General features: G+C 41.7%; 3 protein-coding genes across 5 annotated transcripts; 2 read left to right on the forward strand and 1 right to left on the reverse strand.

Moving 5' to 3' along the window:
• Positions 1 to 417: 417 nt before the first annotated feature.
• On the reverse strand, positions 418 to 1,320 carry nr0b2a (nuclear receptor subfamily 0, group B, member 2a). The gene is made up of 2 exons (XM_076738003.1): positions 786 to 1,320; positions 418 to 659 (listed from the first exon to the last, which is right to left on the reverse strand). The coding sequence occupies exons 1-2, from the start codon at positions 1,318 to 1,320 to the stop codon at positions 418 to 420; spliced, it is 777 nt and encodes a 258-aa protein (XP_076594118.1).
• Positions 1,321 to 5,953: 4,633 nt separating this feature from the next.
• On the forward strand, positions 5,954 to 8,908 carry gpatch3 (G patch domain containing 3). Its single transcript, XM_076738008.1, has 7 exons — positions 5,954 to 6,384; positions 7,154 to 7,605; positions 7,750 to 7,924; positions 8,012 to 8,071; positions 8,190 to 8,311; positions 8,407 to 8,534; positions 8,643 to 8,908. Exons 1-7 carry the CDS (start codon positions 5,973 to 5,975, stop codon positions 8,824 to 8,826), a joined length of 1,533 nt encoding a protein of 510 aa, XP_076594123.1. The 5' UTR covers positions 5,954 to 5,972; the 3' UTR covers positions 8,827 to 8,908.
• Positions 8,909 to 9,156: 248 nt separating this feature from the next.
• gpn2 (GPN-loop GTPase 2) lies at positions 9,157 to 12,929 on the forward strand. 3 transcript variants are annotated; one of them, XM_076738010.1, is made up of 6 exons: positions 9,157 to 9,417; positions 9,503 to 10,019; positions 10,179 to 10,335; positions 10,521 to 10,681; positions 12,152 to 12,282; positions 12,478 to 12,929. In XM_076738010.1, the coding sequence occupies exons 2-6, from the start codon at positions 9,600 to 9,602 to the stop codon at positions 12,548 to 12,550; spliced, it is 942 nt and encodes a 313-aa protein (XP_076594125.1). In that variant the 5' UTR covers positions 9,157 to 9,417; positions 9,503 to 9,599; the 3' UTR covers positions 12,551 to 12,929. The 3 variants fall into 3 exon arrangements, with proteins under 3 accessions (XP_076594125.1, XP_076594126.1, XP_076594127.1); XM_076738011.1 differs by having other exon boundaries at positions 9,167 to 9,229; XM_076738012.1 differs by lacking the exon at positions 9,157 to 9,417 and having other exon boundaries at positions 9,475 to 10,019.
• Positions 12,930 to 13,985: the final 1,056 nt, after the last annotated feature.

Here is a 13,985-nt window from a genome sequence, read left to right on the forward strand (position 1 = left end):
TCTTGCATTTATGTATAAAAATATATTTATTTGAAATGTTCTGTCAATGCAGATAACACTTATTTACAACACTGAAGGACACAGAAAAGATCTTCACCATATGATGCAGTATATTAACAGTGGGTACGGTCTGCAAAGTCAAATCTTTTCACGTGGGTGGATAACATCTTTTCAAACTGGGCTGAAGTGACCTCAGCTTCGGTGTAAATAATAAGCAATTCATAGTCTCATGTTCACCAATTCACATCGCTGGTGCTGACTATTGTTAAGTACTTTGTTTGAGCAGTCCACTCTTAGGCATTGCCTCACTTCATGAGCAAACATTGCTTCAGTTGATCAACAAAGAGTTCTGCATCACCACGGTTAAAAAAATTGGATTCATCTTTCTCCAGTTGCTTGAGGTCCACCCGTCCTCCTCTATCTGCAGAAGAGCATGTCGACCAGCAGCTCCAGCAGATCAGCCTGGCCTATCACGGGCCGGAAGAAGAGTTCAGAGATGAGGCTGGGTGTGATGCTCTGCAGCATGGAGGCTGTGAGGAGGATTCGGGCAAAGCGCTCCTGGTGCCCTGGGTGAAGGAGCTGGACCACCTCGCTGAGGGCGTGCTGAGCTTCCTGTTGCAAGCCTTCAACAAACAGCACTGCCTTTAAATCTGGGACATCTGTTGAATGCAAAGAAATTATGTTTACATATGTGTATAGTGCAGTTTTTGTACAGTATTTTTTCAGCAGTGATAAAAAATTTACCCCAAAGAACCAAGAAATCAGAACACCAGATGAATACATACCTGGATTAAATATCGTGGTCCCTTTGAGGTATGCATACTCCTTGGGACTCAAATCCAAACTCCAAAACTTTTTGAGGCACGACTTGAGTTTGCTGACACCTGCCATGGTGGGCTGCTCCCTCTCTATCCCGGTGCTCTCCTGACGGTTCAGGAGAATCTTTTTCAGCATGCTGTCAGCAGGGGTGTCCGTCACCTCGAAGTCCACATGCTCCTGGGCCAGACCCAGAATGAAGAGCGGCGCCCAGCAGCTTTTGAGAAGGGAGAACTGGTCGTTTGGTGGCATCTGGTTAAAGGCAGGTAAGTTCTTCATGAACTGGACGGTTTTAACCAAAACTGCTGAAGCTTCTTTGCAAATCTCAGACGGCCTTTTCAAGCACACTGTCCTCCGCAGCTCACAGTTGCATCTATGAGGCACTGAGTTGTAGCTGAGGCTGTTTTGGCTTGGTTTGCTGTTATCCATTTGGCTCAGGATGTTGAAGAGGATAGGATTCGAAAGCCTGTCGCTGTTGGCCGAACAATGACACCCGTTGTCCATTTTATAGCTTTTAGAGATCTATGTAGTTAAATGTAAGTGACCTCCCACAGGATGGGCTCTTCATGAGTTTGTGAGTACTACTGCTGCTTCCTCCAGTGCCTCTATATTTATAAGGCCAACCCACCCTGCTGAGTGGACCTTGACTTATCAATACACTCTGTGAAAAACAACTGTGTGCTCTGCCAGGTGACAGATGGAATAACCCTGGGAAACAGATAAGCTTTTCTCAATGAAAAGGAGCTGGTGGAGTAACACCGGGATATCAAGAGGGTTGGGCCTTATCTTGTAGCCTGTGTCATTAACCCAGGCAGTACCAAGCTACCAAGGACTGCAGAGGTAATCAGGCCCACACCTGCCCACTGCCAGCTCACACATGCAGAGGAAAGAGGCCAAAGCAGAGGGGGGGCATTGACCTACAAGTGAAGTCCTCGTGAAATGTGGCAAGTTTTTTTTTTTTTTTTTTTTTTTTTTTAATGAATGTAAGAGCAACCCTAGAACAACACTGGACATGCTGGCACTTGATCCCCAAAATATTTTGACCAAAGACCAGGAAGAAATAATATTTCTTATTATTTGGGCTTTTTATATTTTATTCATTCAGTGTTGATGATATATGCTTTCTGTAAATTTTATTTGCCCTTAAAATTACAAGTCCACAGCCATGATAGCGGCTCTGTGAGAATGAACTAATTTAACCCTACTGCTAACGTCATCATGATAACGTTAACCTACTGATGCTAAGCAGGAGTGAAGTTTACAATGTTCACTATCTTAGTTTAGCAGGTTAGCAAGCTAGCTTTTACCATTTGCCACTAAACACAAAGTACAGCTGAGGTTCATGGGGATGTCATGAGTCATGAAGGGTTGGACAGATGAAAGATTTGACCTTGTGTGTCCCTGGGGACAAAACTGCCATGCTGCAGTTAAGTAAATTTGGATTTCAAGTAATTGGCTTAATGACCAGTGATCAGTTGATTGGAAGATATTGAAATGATCCTCAAACTCCTACACAGAAAACATGGAGGGAACAAATGATGGAAATTCCTGCCTGAGAAAATATTCTGGGAAAACTGAACTGGACAAATGATATGATTAAAGGCCAAGGACCAGCTTTAGTGGGTATGTTCAGAGGGAGCCACCTAACCTTGACTAGAATCTGATGCTTTGGTACAGTACATCTGTAACTGCTGCCATGTAATAACTATACAATTTCAGGGCAATCCATCTAATAGTTGTTGACATATTTCAGTTTGGAACAAAGTGCTGCAACAACAGACCAATGAAAGTCAAAATTATGTGTGAAAACAACAAGAAGAAGAACTGAAGTGGCCTCTTGGATGATGGAGAGATGGATTGATACCACTGCAAGGGATTGGCTATAAAAACCCAGTGATTGCAGTGCATTTTCCCTTTGTGGGTCTTTCTTTCTGCTAGATTTCTTACAGTGATAAGGTTTGTGTGTTTATTTGATGGATTGTACATGCATCTATTTGTACATTACATTCATACATAGACAGATATAGAGATAGATAACTGTAAGTTGTTAAGATGTTTTTCTTCTGAAATATTCAAAGTTGGCCAAGAAAATGTACGGAATTCCACTTTATGGTGTCTGTGACGATGATCCACTTATCATTTAAATATGTTTACCCTAATTTGTTATCTTTCTGGTGCCTGGCACGGAGGTTTGAGACTGATAAGCAAATCACTTTATTATTGTCACAAATAAATAAACAGCACGATGGCAAACTCCTCTGATTTGGACATTTAACAGCACAAACCAGCTAAAGTGTTTAACACATTGTAGAGTGACAGGTGACACATTATATCTATATACTCTTTACTATTGTCTGGATACCTGCTGCACCAGCCAAGCCCGAAAGCACCATCAGATGGTAGCTCCTGGGGAAAATGTGAACTACAGAGCAGTGGAGTCAAGGTCAGTCATAAAGTGAATGACTGCAATAAAGAGATTACAAGCCAGACACTACTGACAGCACCAGTCACCGAATGTTTGTTTAACTTCATCGGTCTCTTCGCCCCTTCCTTCAAAAAATACTCCAAAACAGGTTCCATAGCCTCATTTTATTTCCTGGAGTGATCTCATTGTGATACACCACAGAGACTGTTAGGCGTGACATGTCCGTACTGACAGGAGGTAAATCAGAACGGACCACGGCTTCAGATACATAACGCATGACGTTATGTTCGAGAATTTCAGCAAAGTGACCGATGATAGCCTCACCATGCTGACAGTTGTAAACGCCTGTGATAAGGCTTGTGTTTATAGAGGTTAGGAGCAGGCAGAGACGGACACGGAGGACAGACGCTAATCTCCAAACAAGGCTGTAAAAATGAAATGTCCTTCATTCTATAAATGGAGGAACTGCTGTGTTCTGAGATCAAGCAAGCCAAACAGGTATGATGTAATGACTGGCACCTGAAAACTGGCCTAGCCTGTTTTGTCACGATTATTAAAGTACTGTAATAGCATTATATAAAGTTAATACTGTAATAACCAGTTAACAGGACAGTCATTTGATCATTTTGAAGACTCAACATCCACTGACTCAACCACTGAAACACAGCTTGATTTTTTGTAAGGCTTCCCCCTCAATATTGACTTTCATGTTTCCTCTGCTTTTAGCTTTCCCAGGCCATTGACCTCTCAGTGCGTGACGGACATCATGTCTGGTATTGACACTTGGCCTTGACCTACTGCTAATACAGCAGAGGTTTGTTTGCCTGGGTTCATCAACCCAAAGGTGACAGTTATTCTTACACCGATTGGTCATTTCAATCCTTGGGAAAATCATCAGATTATCCTGGAATTCAAATTTATGGTATTCAGTTCATATTTTGATGTATCGGTCATTCCTACAGGTTCACCATAAAAATAGCATGATATTAACTTTGGCCCATCTCAATCAATCTTGTCTAAAACAAAATTCATAAATTGCCAAAAAATGACTTTTGAGTTGAAGTTAGCAAACATAAACACATGCTGTTGTGATACCTGGAAAAGTACACACACTAAAGTGACATTCTGCCAAACTTCAATACTTTTTTTTTTACACTGTGTTTTTCTATTGCTGCCGTGTGTTAAGACACACTGATGCTTTTGAATGTTCTAGTTGGTCAAGAGAAATAAATATACATTACATGTGTATAAATATAGAATCATTTTTTGTTCCTCAATGTGAGGTATGAAACAGCTCAAACAAAACTGAGCCCCTCACTTTAATTTATTTGATTTATTCATTTATTTCATTTCATGTAGATAACGTTTTTAGTTCCAAAGGCCATAAACTCCAACATAATGATCCATGATGGTGTTGTTTTGTGACTGTGTGTCTGTGAAAAGATGACTTCTCTTCTGGGATCACTATTGGTTAATTTCACTTTTTTATTTTCCAGCACAGGCTAATGTTTAGCAGAGCTCTAGGGTGAATGATATATGTGCTAGAAGGTTTTACTCTTAGTAAGACTGACTTCCTGAGTCACTTGTATAATCATATTTATTGAGTCAAGTTGGTTTGAAAAGGAAACCATTTGTAATTTGCAAACATATGTGACATTTTTGAGGATTTGCGTGGACTTCAAATGCACAAGAAGTTTGTAATATGATGTGTAAAATGATGTCAGGGTGTCTGGACCCGGGTCTAGTTTTACTGCCTATTACTATCAAAACACAATGATAAAAGCTGAGGTGAAGGCCAGGGAAAGAGTTAGCCTCTGGGTTAATGAACTCTGACTGAGCACATTTCTTGCTTCAATGAAAGTGAAATGTGAAAGATTGAAGTATTTTTTCGTAAAAGACCTCACATTTTGTCTTTGGTCGTACTCAGTGAGGGTGAAGTCTTGTGCTAGTCTTGTTGTCTTTTTGCTTAAATCAAAAATAGATATGTAAAGTTAAAAACTGAGTCAGACTGCTGCATCTTTTAACGTTTATGGGAGTCTCACAGTTTCATTTCTCCTTTTAACGTTTTAAATTTGAATGCAGTCAAGATCGCAGAACTGATCACATCAGTGGTATGTTTGGTGAGTGGGTACTTTATTTGTTTTGTAAATCCCCCCCTTTGTCAGAGAAGAGGGATCTCTCGATGCCTTGACTAACAAAATAGAATTTCATGGATATCTTGGATATCAGGGGAATTTTAATTTGAACTGGACTGTATCACATTCATGGTGAATATGTAGAAACAACCATGCACAGAGGTAGAAACCTTCACAGACAATGTTCATTATTGATTATTCAGCATATGTGACTTGATCTATCCCGATACTATAGATCACACATTGTTCTCCTTACTTGTTTTTTTTTTCTTTTTTCTTCTGTTTCTTCTTTTTGCTGTGGCATTATTTTGAACAAATATAATATTTAATAAGCGAGAAAGTAAGAAAGAAAGAAAAACTGTTCATCTTTGTTTATTTACAGATGCATATATTGTCTGGCTCGCTTCTTCTCTCCACTTTAAAGCTATAAGAATAAGAGAGACTGTATCTAGACTGGCATTATATATATGGTCATACACAGGCTAACATATTTTAGAATTTAATATATAAAGTATTGTGTGACGTTGTCCAACGTTTCAGGAAGCTGATCCGACGTCATTTCCGGTTGTCGTTTGCTGCCCAGAAAAAAAACAAACATGGCGGACTCTGAAGATGTTTCGTCTGTGTATTTAGCAATTAGCAACATTCCTGCAGCGTTTCGCTCAGCGGACCTGAGAAATTATTTCAGTCAGTTCATAGAAAGCTGCGGTTTTCAGTGCTTTCACTACCGACATCGACCGGAGGTTCTCAGGGAAGCAGAGGGGACCGAAAACGCAGCGTTTGACGGTGAGGAGGGCAGCTCCGAATCCCCGGAGGCTGACCAGGTCACAGAAAACGGCTCTGTGAAGAAGCAGACGGTGAAGTCGTGCTGTTGTATCGTCTCAGTTTATGAAAAAGAAGCGGACAGATTCATCAGGATGTATGCGGGGAATCACTGGATCAACTCGAAGGGGAACTGGCTGGCGCGACGTTGTGTTGTCAAAAGAGTCAGAGTTTCAGATGACAAAGGTTAGTGAAACGTGTGCTTCTCTAAGTGCGCCTGCCTTTACTCGAACTATCGGTCGAGCCAATGTGGATCGGAGGACAAAGAGATGACTCGATTTTAGACAAAGGTCAGCTTACAGGTGAAGGGGAGGACTACTCAGCCTGTGGTAACAGGTTTGTTATGGCTCTGCTATGGCTCTGTAGGAAGCTATACGTAAAATAGATACAAGTCCGTAACACAGAGCTTGCAGTACAAACTGGGCTTATGGAGTTTTTGGTATTATGATAAGTGTTTGGTATTGGTCCAATTGAGGGACTAACAGTCAGGATATCTTGGCCTCCGTTGGTTTGATTGTAAGTATTATATTAAACCTGATTCTTCTGAGTCCTACAACAGTAATGAGACATGCCTGTCGCAAGTTATCAGAGTCTAAATTATTATAAAAGTACCCACTTAGTCACCTCCCTGTTCCATATAGTTTGTAACTATATGAATAAAAGCAATGCAGATGTCTCTCTGCGTGTGTGAAGTTACAATCACCAAAATGCTGGGTATTTTTGCAGATGTATAATTTTTGATCAAGAAACTGATTCATAGACTATGTTTTTAAGGCAGAGCTTGTTCTAATTAGAAAACTCTTGATTAGATAAAGAGTGTCGGAGATTATGTCACCTCTGTCATGGCTTCTTCGTTTAGGTGTTAGTGTTTATTACTGGAAGTCTGTTGTCTTGTTTAATCTTGATGAGGAGTGTTATCACTGTTTGTACATTAAATTGCTTTTTATTCTTTCAGGTGAAGGGTCGTTCCCGTATAAAACAAAGCACGAGCAGCGGCACCGGGTGTCCTTAACGGAGTGTTTCACAGAGGCCGACCTCAAAAGCTTATCTGAGCTGAATCCTCCCGCTCTGATGCCGAATGGGAATGTTGGCACACCGGTGAAAGTGTTCCTACAACTCATCCAGTCCTGCCGATTGCCTCCTCGCCTCATCCGCAAGCTGGGTCTCACTTTTCCCAAGACCAGCTCTAACCGCCGTTATGGCAACGTACCTTTCGAGTATCGGAACACTTGGACGCTTCCAGCCACAGAGGAGACTGTATTAACAGCTACTGGGCATGAAATATCAGGACCAGGCACGTTGACTGCTCCACCCTCAGGGAAGAGGCAACTAGGTGATCACGTGGAAACAAAAGAGACTGATGAGCCACAGGGAGAAGAGGAGGATGCACAGTCAAATGCAGATGACGTGGGTTTAAATCCATTTATATTTTTTAGTATGTTACTAAATGTTACTGTTAGTATCTGTAGGCTGTGATGTAGGGCTGTCTGAAATGTCATCATCATCATCCCTTCACTGTGGTTTTTCAATTATTCATTTTGCTGGTTGTAGGATGATGACTGCTGTGAGGAGTGGGAGCGCCATGAGGCTTTGCACGATGATGTAACGAGCCAGGAGCGAAGCAAAGAGAGGCTGTATGAAGAGGAGATTGAGTTGAAGTGGGAGAAGGGCGGCTCAGGCCTGGTGTTCTACACTGACGCCCAGTACTGGCAAGAGGAGGAAGGAGGTATGCAACAAAATATTCGTAATACAGTTTTACACTCTCACATCACAATCACATCTTAAGTCATTTATGTCTCCTTTTTCTGTTTAGATTTCGATGAACAAACGGCAGACGACTGGGATGTTGACATGAGTGTTTACTACGATAAAGGTATCTCAAGTTTGTTTTACATCTGAGATCACATTGATTGATGGAGGGAACCAAACTGTGAATTGTGAATTCTCTCTGCAGAGTCTGCTTTTCTTTAACCCCGCTCTTGCTCTCACAGATGGAGGTGACATGGATGCCCGCGACTATGTCCGAATGCGGCATGAGAAAAGGCTGAGGGAGGGTCTTGAGGATAAATCTGGACACAATCAGACAATCGGCAGCTTTGAGAGGTTCACAAAGGTAAGGAGCTGGTATGTAATTTGGCTCCTGTCTTTTCTATCATAGCCTATAGGAGCAAAGTTCTCATGTTTTTTTTTTTCTTTTTTTCTTTTTAGGGCTTTGGTCGTCGTGTGATGGAAAAGCAGGGCTGGAAAGATGGTGAAGGGTTAGGACACAGTCAGATAGGAATCCCTGAAGCTCTTGAGAATGAGGGCCAACATCCCAATTGCAAAAGAGGCTTTGGGTGCGTATGAACACAAACAACAGAATCAACAAAATTGCTTGCATGATTTGACTGAGTGGACGCTGGTTTTTAGTGCACTCCTGATACTATTGAATTTTTTTTCTGCAGGTATCATGGAGAGAAGTTGGTCTTACATCCTTTAAAAAAGGCCAGAACAGATTTCCATATATCTACAGTGTATGATAAACCCAAAGACATAGACGGAGGTGACACGTTGCTGAGACGTCAGCCAAGCACAAGTATGAAGTACAGAGGCTGGCAGCCAGGTGGCGTGATTGGACCACGGAGATGACTTTAATTAAATTATTTTTGTTATGTCGTTTGTACTGACTTATTTATCCAACTGAGTTATTAAAACATTTTTCAGACCTTTTATTCTACTTGTGCTGTTCTTGTCTTTTAACTTTTTAATATGCTTATGTAATGTCATATAAAGTCTGCTGACTCAGTATCATACAAAAAACATGTCTTCATCTGAATACTTAACATTTCTATGGAGTGTATTAATGATGCATAATTAGGATTACATAAAGTGCCATCACAAAGGTGCCAGAGGTTAGTGTTGCTCCCCACGTGAAATGAACAACGGTGCTTTTATTTTGAAACGTCGGTAACGTAACCCGGAAGTGTTTAAGAGTAGCTTAGCCAGTTAACTAGCAGCCTTTATACGCATGCAAACAAAACGGCGGTAGAAGGTAATTATTCATCAGTATTTATTACATTTACAAAGTCCATGTTCACAATGTCGGAACAGATATAATAGCTAGCGTTAGTAGCGCTTCTCCTTTGTCACACTAACTTTCAAAGAACTACAGGGCTATTATTAGAAGCTTCATTAATTACGTTTGTTAGCTAAGTTACCCGAGTGACTGAGCATATCGAGGTGAGTTGTTGCTTTAGTGATAAAAATGCTTTACTTGCGCCTCTTACAAGCTAAAGTCTAACACTGACTGATGTGACCCTGCCAGGCAGCACCTTGGATGCTGACACCCTGCATAGGACAGCACATATGGTCCCATCTAATGTGGTCCTCCACAGCTCTCTAGTCCCCTTGACACTGAAGTCATGTCCAGCCAGACACGAGCAACGTCCTCTCTACGCTTCGGCCAGGTGGTCATCGGACCCCCGGGCTCAGGAAAAACCACTTACTGCCAAGGAATGCAGGAGTTTCTGACTCACCTGGGACGCAAGGTGGTGGTGGTGAACATGGACCCCGCCAACGAGGGACTGCCGTATTCCTGTGCGGTAGATATCTCAGAGCTGGTCACCTTAGACGATGTCATGGAGGGCTTGAAGCTCGGGCCCAATGGTGGCCTCCTGTACTGTATGGAGTATGTTGAAGCAAATCTGGACTGGTTAGAGACCAAACTGAAACAGCACAGTGATTGTTACTTCTTGTTTGACTGTCCTGGACAAGTGGAGCTCTACACCCACCAGAGTTCAGTCAAGAATATTTTCTCCCAGCTGGCCAAGTGGAATTTCAGGGTGAGTCTCATAAACATTCAGGCATGGAAATGATGTTACACTCCCAGAGCCTGAAGCTGATGCTGTATCCATACAGTCGCCATGCATGTACAACATGAACATGACGTTAAAGTGATTCTACCTTGCATGTAGATCTCATGACACTCTCTCTTGCTTAAGCTGACAGCAGTGCACCTTGTGGACTCTCATTACTGCGCTGACCCAGCCAAGTTCATCTCTGTGCTGTGCACCTCCCTGTCCACCATGCTGCACGTGGAGCTTCCTCACGTCAACGTCCTCTCCAAGATGGACTTGATTGAGCAGTATGGCAAACTGGGTAGGCTGAGGGCCGCTGGCTTTGCCTCAACCAACACTAATGTGACCACACACACACACAGAGTACCACAAATGAGGCAGAGGATTCTTCCTTAAGTTTCTCAGAGATACACCAGTGATTTTATAACATTCAGAAATTGATTTATGTGCTATGGTAATGTTTTTCCTGTGTGTGTTCTTGTACAGCCTTCAACCTTGACTTTTACACAGAGGTGATGGACCTGACCTATCTTCTGGATCACCTGGCCGCAGACCCCTTCTTTAAAAAATTCCGCCATCTAAATGAAAAGCTGGCAGAAGTCATTCAAGATTACAGCCTCGTCTCCTTTGTGCCCCTCAACGTACAGGTACCACTGCTTGGCAGACCCTCAGACACTTCTGGCTCAGTATATTTTAGACTTCTTGGTACATTTTAACTAACAGAACCTAATGCTTCAGTACATTAAAAGTAGAAGCCCTGAGGATTTCCTGATTCAGGAAGTTTTTGGGTGGCTGAAGCCACTGTGGTGGGCAGTTGCTAATGGCTGAAATCAAGCTTCTGAATTTAACGTATTTTCTCTATTGTTTCTCTTATCAAACATACAGAAATGAGTTTCAGCATGTAGCACAGAATAACTGGCTGAAAGATGTTTCACAGTGATACATTTTTATTTATTAGAACTCATCTCATGTTTTGACTGAAAAGTACATTCGGTGCAAAATATTAATTAATTCATACTTGAATTCTGTGTCTGGAGCTTGTCTCATGTTATATTTCTTTTCTGGAGAATGATGCGAGGCCGCTGAGACGTTGAGTGGCTGGCGTAATAAGAATTCTTCCATTATATTTTACGGGTTGTGAAGGGGTTTATTACCCACAGAAGACAGAGTATAACATGTTAAACTCCGACATTAATTCACTGATGCCAAACTGGCTCTTTTCCAAGAATTAAAAATCACTCACTCATTTCATCTTGTCAACAGGTGATCCATAAATCATTTTTAGCATTTAAAATTGAACACTGGATCAATTTTCTGCAGATGGATTGAACTGTTGAAGGGGAGTGGGCTGTGTGCACACTGCATTCCTTCCTTGACATTATTCCTTTATGGAGACTGATATGACCCTGTGTGTGTGTGTGTGTGTGTGTGTGTATCCAGAGACAGGAGTCTAGACCGCTTTGCCATCAACCACATGTGGGACTAGTAATTTATACAAATGGCAGGTTGGCGCTCTTGTTTCCACCATGGTGAAAATGCAGCCTTGGTGCATTTCTGTTTTCTACCCCCTTTAGATTAAGCAGCATCTGGTTACCTTGGTTACCAGTGGTAGGTAATACTGCAATTTTGAGAGGAAAAAACACCTTTGACCTTGAGGAAGACAAGATGCTGAACTATTGAGTGTTGCAGGACGTTTGTGGTTTTCTGGCTTTGGGTGCATGTGTAGCTTATCTCAAAATGCTTGACAAACATTCACCAAGGCTGAACAGGCTGTTGATCACATTTCCAAGAAGGTTTCAAAAGCTTTCCGAAGGAAAGGTCTGCCTGTGTGCTGTTGCAGCAGATCTGACTGGTGGGGGGAAATAAAATAGGAGAAGAAAATGACAATGAGTGAAACCCATCAAATCTGACACTGACTTAAGATGTGATTATTTCTAAATTGCTTTATATATTTTAGACTGAATAGCCTGGAAGCAGAAGTACAGTTGTCTTTAAACAGCACATTATTTAGGTTTCAGTGAGAGTTTTTTCAACCAATATTTGGTCACCAGAGAGTTTAGGTAAATTTCTTCATGGAAAACCCCCTGAAGTCAAGCTCTTCTCTTTTCTGTCTGCAGGACAAAGAGAGCATGATTCAGGTCTTACGAGCAGTGGACAAGGCCAATGGCTATTGCTTTGGAGACCTGGAGGAGAGGAATCTGCAGGCCATGATGTCAGCTGCTGTGGGGGCAGACTTCCAGTTCGACTCGTATCCTTTCCTAATCACTGCGGTGACTCACTGTGACTCATCTGGTTTCAAATCAAACCTTAAGATTTACGGGAGGTGGTTGAAGTGCTGAATACTCTTTTGTTTATAATGACTTACGACGAATTCTAGCTAAAGGTGACCTGAGTCTGACATTTACAAATGTGTTATTTTATGTTTTCCTGAACAGTACTCTAGTACTCTTGGAGTGCAAGAGCGCTATGTTGAAACCAGTGGAAAGACTGTGGAGGAGGAAATGATGGACCTGTAAATTGAAACAGCCCAAATAAGAGGACAAAAGCGGTTGCCTTTTTAGCACCAGTATACCAGGGGAGTCTTGGCAACATCCATCTCACTTGGCCTGAATTCTGAGCCTCACTGCAAAACCAGTGGAGGGATGGAAACTAAATTTGGGTGCTGAAGATGCTTCAAGGTGCTGAGCTTTTCTTCGGTTATCAGTGACAGGGGTGTGGTTAATTGTATGTCTCTTTAGAAAACAAGGAAAATTTGAAGTAGATGTCAATACATTTTCTTAAAATGTTTCAGATGAGAAGACCCTCTTTTTAGTTTTTTGTTACATGTTTATGGCTCCCATATTTTTCTGTTTGTACAGTCATAATTGTTCTGAAACAATAAAGTGACTGCAATTAAAAGATACAATGTTTTTTGTCTTCTTTATGGGAATGAATTAACTGAAAATGTAAGAGTCATGTTGATTGTTTTTAACCTTTATAATTTTTAAGGAGTCATATTGCAAAGATTCTACAGAGGACTCTCCTCCTGCTACCCTCCTGCCATGTGCATGTGTTAGTGAGGAGCACGTCTGACAGAAAGATACAGAGAGCAGACAGCACATTTCCCTTGATATGCAGTTGAATATAATGGAAGTTGACAATCGGCAGTGCCTCAGAGATGCAAGTGCAGTTTGAGAGAAAGTGTGTGTGTGTGTGCACAGTGGATGGGTAAATATTAACAAGAACACTTCATATTTTATGTGTATACAACAAATTGTAATAATCTTGTGCATAGGTCAAATGCTGAACAGCTTCATATCCAGCAAAGTGTTGGGCTGCACATGTAATACCAAATACTGTAATGCTATTACAGTACAGACCATGATGCTGCTGTTACAGCAGAATCATACATTTTCAGAGCTTCCTGTTTAAAAAAAAAAAAAGAAAAAAAGATTTAATCCCGTAAATCTAAAGCATTTACGAGCTACGTAGTAATTTCACATCATAAGTAGTAATGACTTCGGTGTACACTAAGTGCTTGAATGTCGGGTCTGTCTTATGTCCAGCAGGTGGCGCATGTGTTTGCAAATCCTCCTCCCAGATCCACAGAAATCTGCTCCAGCTTTTTCCAACAGCCAGAGCAGAAAAATTAAGTCAGGCGGGGAGAGGAAGCTACATTAAATCTGTTTCTGCACAACTGGCCCTGTGTCTGGTCTCCGGGATGGAAGACCCTCTGTCTCTCTGAATGCAACTAAAACTCTCTTTCTCAACTTGAAGGACTTTCTCCACTGCTGCTGTCTTTAGTGTGAAACCCAGCTTCAAAACCCAGCATTTCAAATGCACCCCCAACATTCAAATAGTCTCTAGACGCCCTCACACGCACGCACGCACACACACACACACACTAAAACATGAGGCTCCGCGTGCGTGCATCGCCTAAATCGGACCGACTTCGCGAGCCCGCGCTGATGT

Source organism: Chaetodon auriga, chromosome 8, assembly GCF_051107435.1.
Source record: "Chaetodon auriga isolate fChaAug3 chromosome 8, fChaAug3.hap1, whole genome shotgun sequence".
Lineage (NCBI taxonomy): Eukaryota > Metazoa > Chordata > Actinopteri > Chaetodontiformes > Chaetodontidae > Chaetodon > Chaetodon auriga.

Excerpts from the sequence above, each read along its gene's own strand:
- nr0b2a (XM_076738003.1), bottom strand. The coding sequence starts at position 1,320 with ATGGACAACGGGTGTCATTGTTCGGCCAACAGCGACAGGCTTTCGAAT. Across the intron at positions 660-785 it reads GACCACGATATTTAATCCAG|ATGTCCCAGATTTAAAGGCA; the intron begins GTATGTATTCAT and ends TGCATTCAACAG.
- gpatch3 (XM_076738008.1), top strand. The coding sequence starts at position 5,973 with ATGGCGGACTCTGAAGATGTTTCGTCTGTGTATTTAGCAATTAGCAAC. Across the intron at positions 6,385-7,153 it reads CAGAGTTTCAGATGACAAAG|GTGAAGGGTCGTTCCCGTAT; the intron begins GTTAGTGAAACG and ends TTATTCTTTCAG. Across the intron at positions 7,606-7,749 it reads CACAGTCAAATGCAGATGAC|GATGATGACTGCTGTGAGGA; the intron begins GTGGGTTTAAAT and ends TGCTGGTTGTAG.
- gpn2 (XM_076738010.1), top strand. The coding sequence starts at position 9,600 with ATGTCCAGCCAGACACGAGCAACGTCCTCTCTACGCTTCGGCCAGGTG. Across the intron at positions 10,682-12,151 it reads TTGTGCCCCTCAACGTACAG|GACAAAGAGAGCATGATTCA; the intron begins GTACCACTGCTT and ends TTCTGTCTGCAG. Across the intron at positions 12,283-12,477 it reads GCAGACTTCCAGTTCGACTC|TACTCTTGGAGTGCAAGAGC; the intron begins GTATCCTTTCCT and ends ACAGTACTCTAG.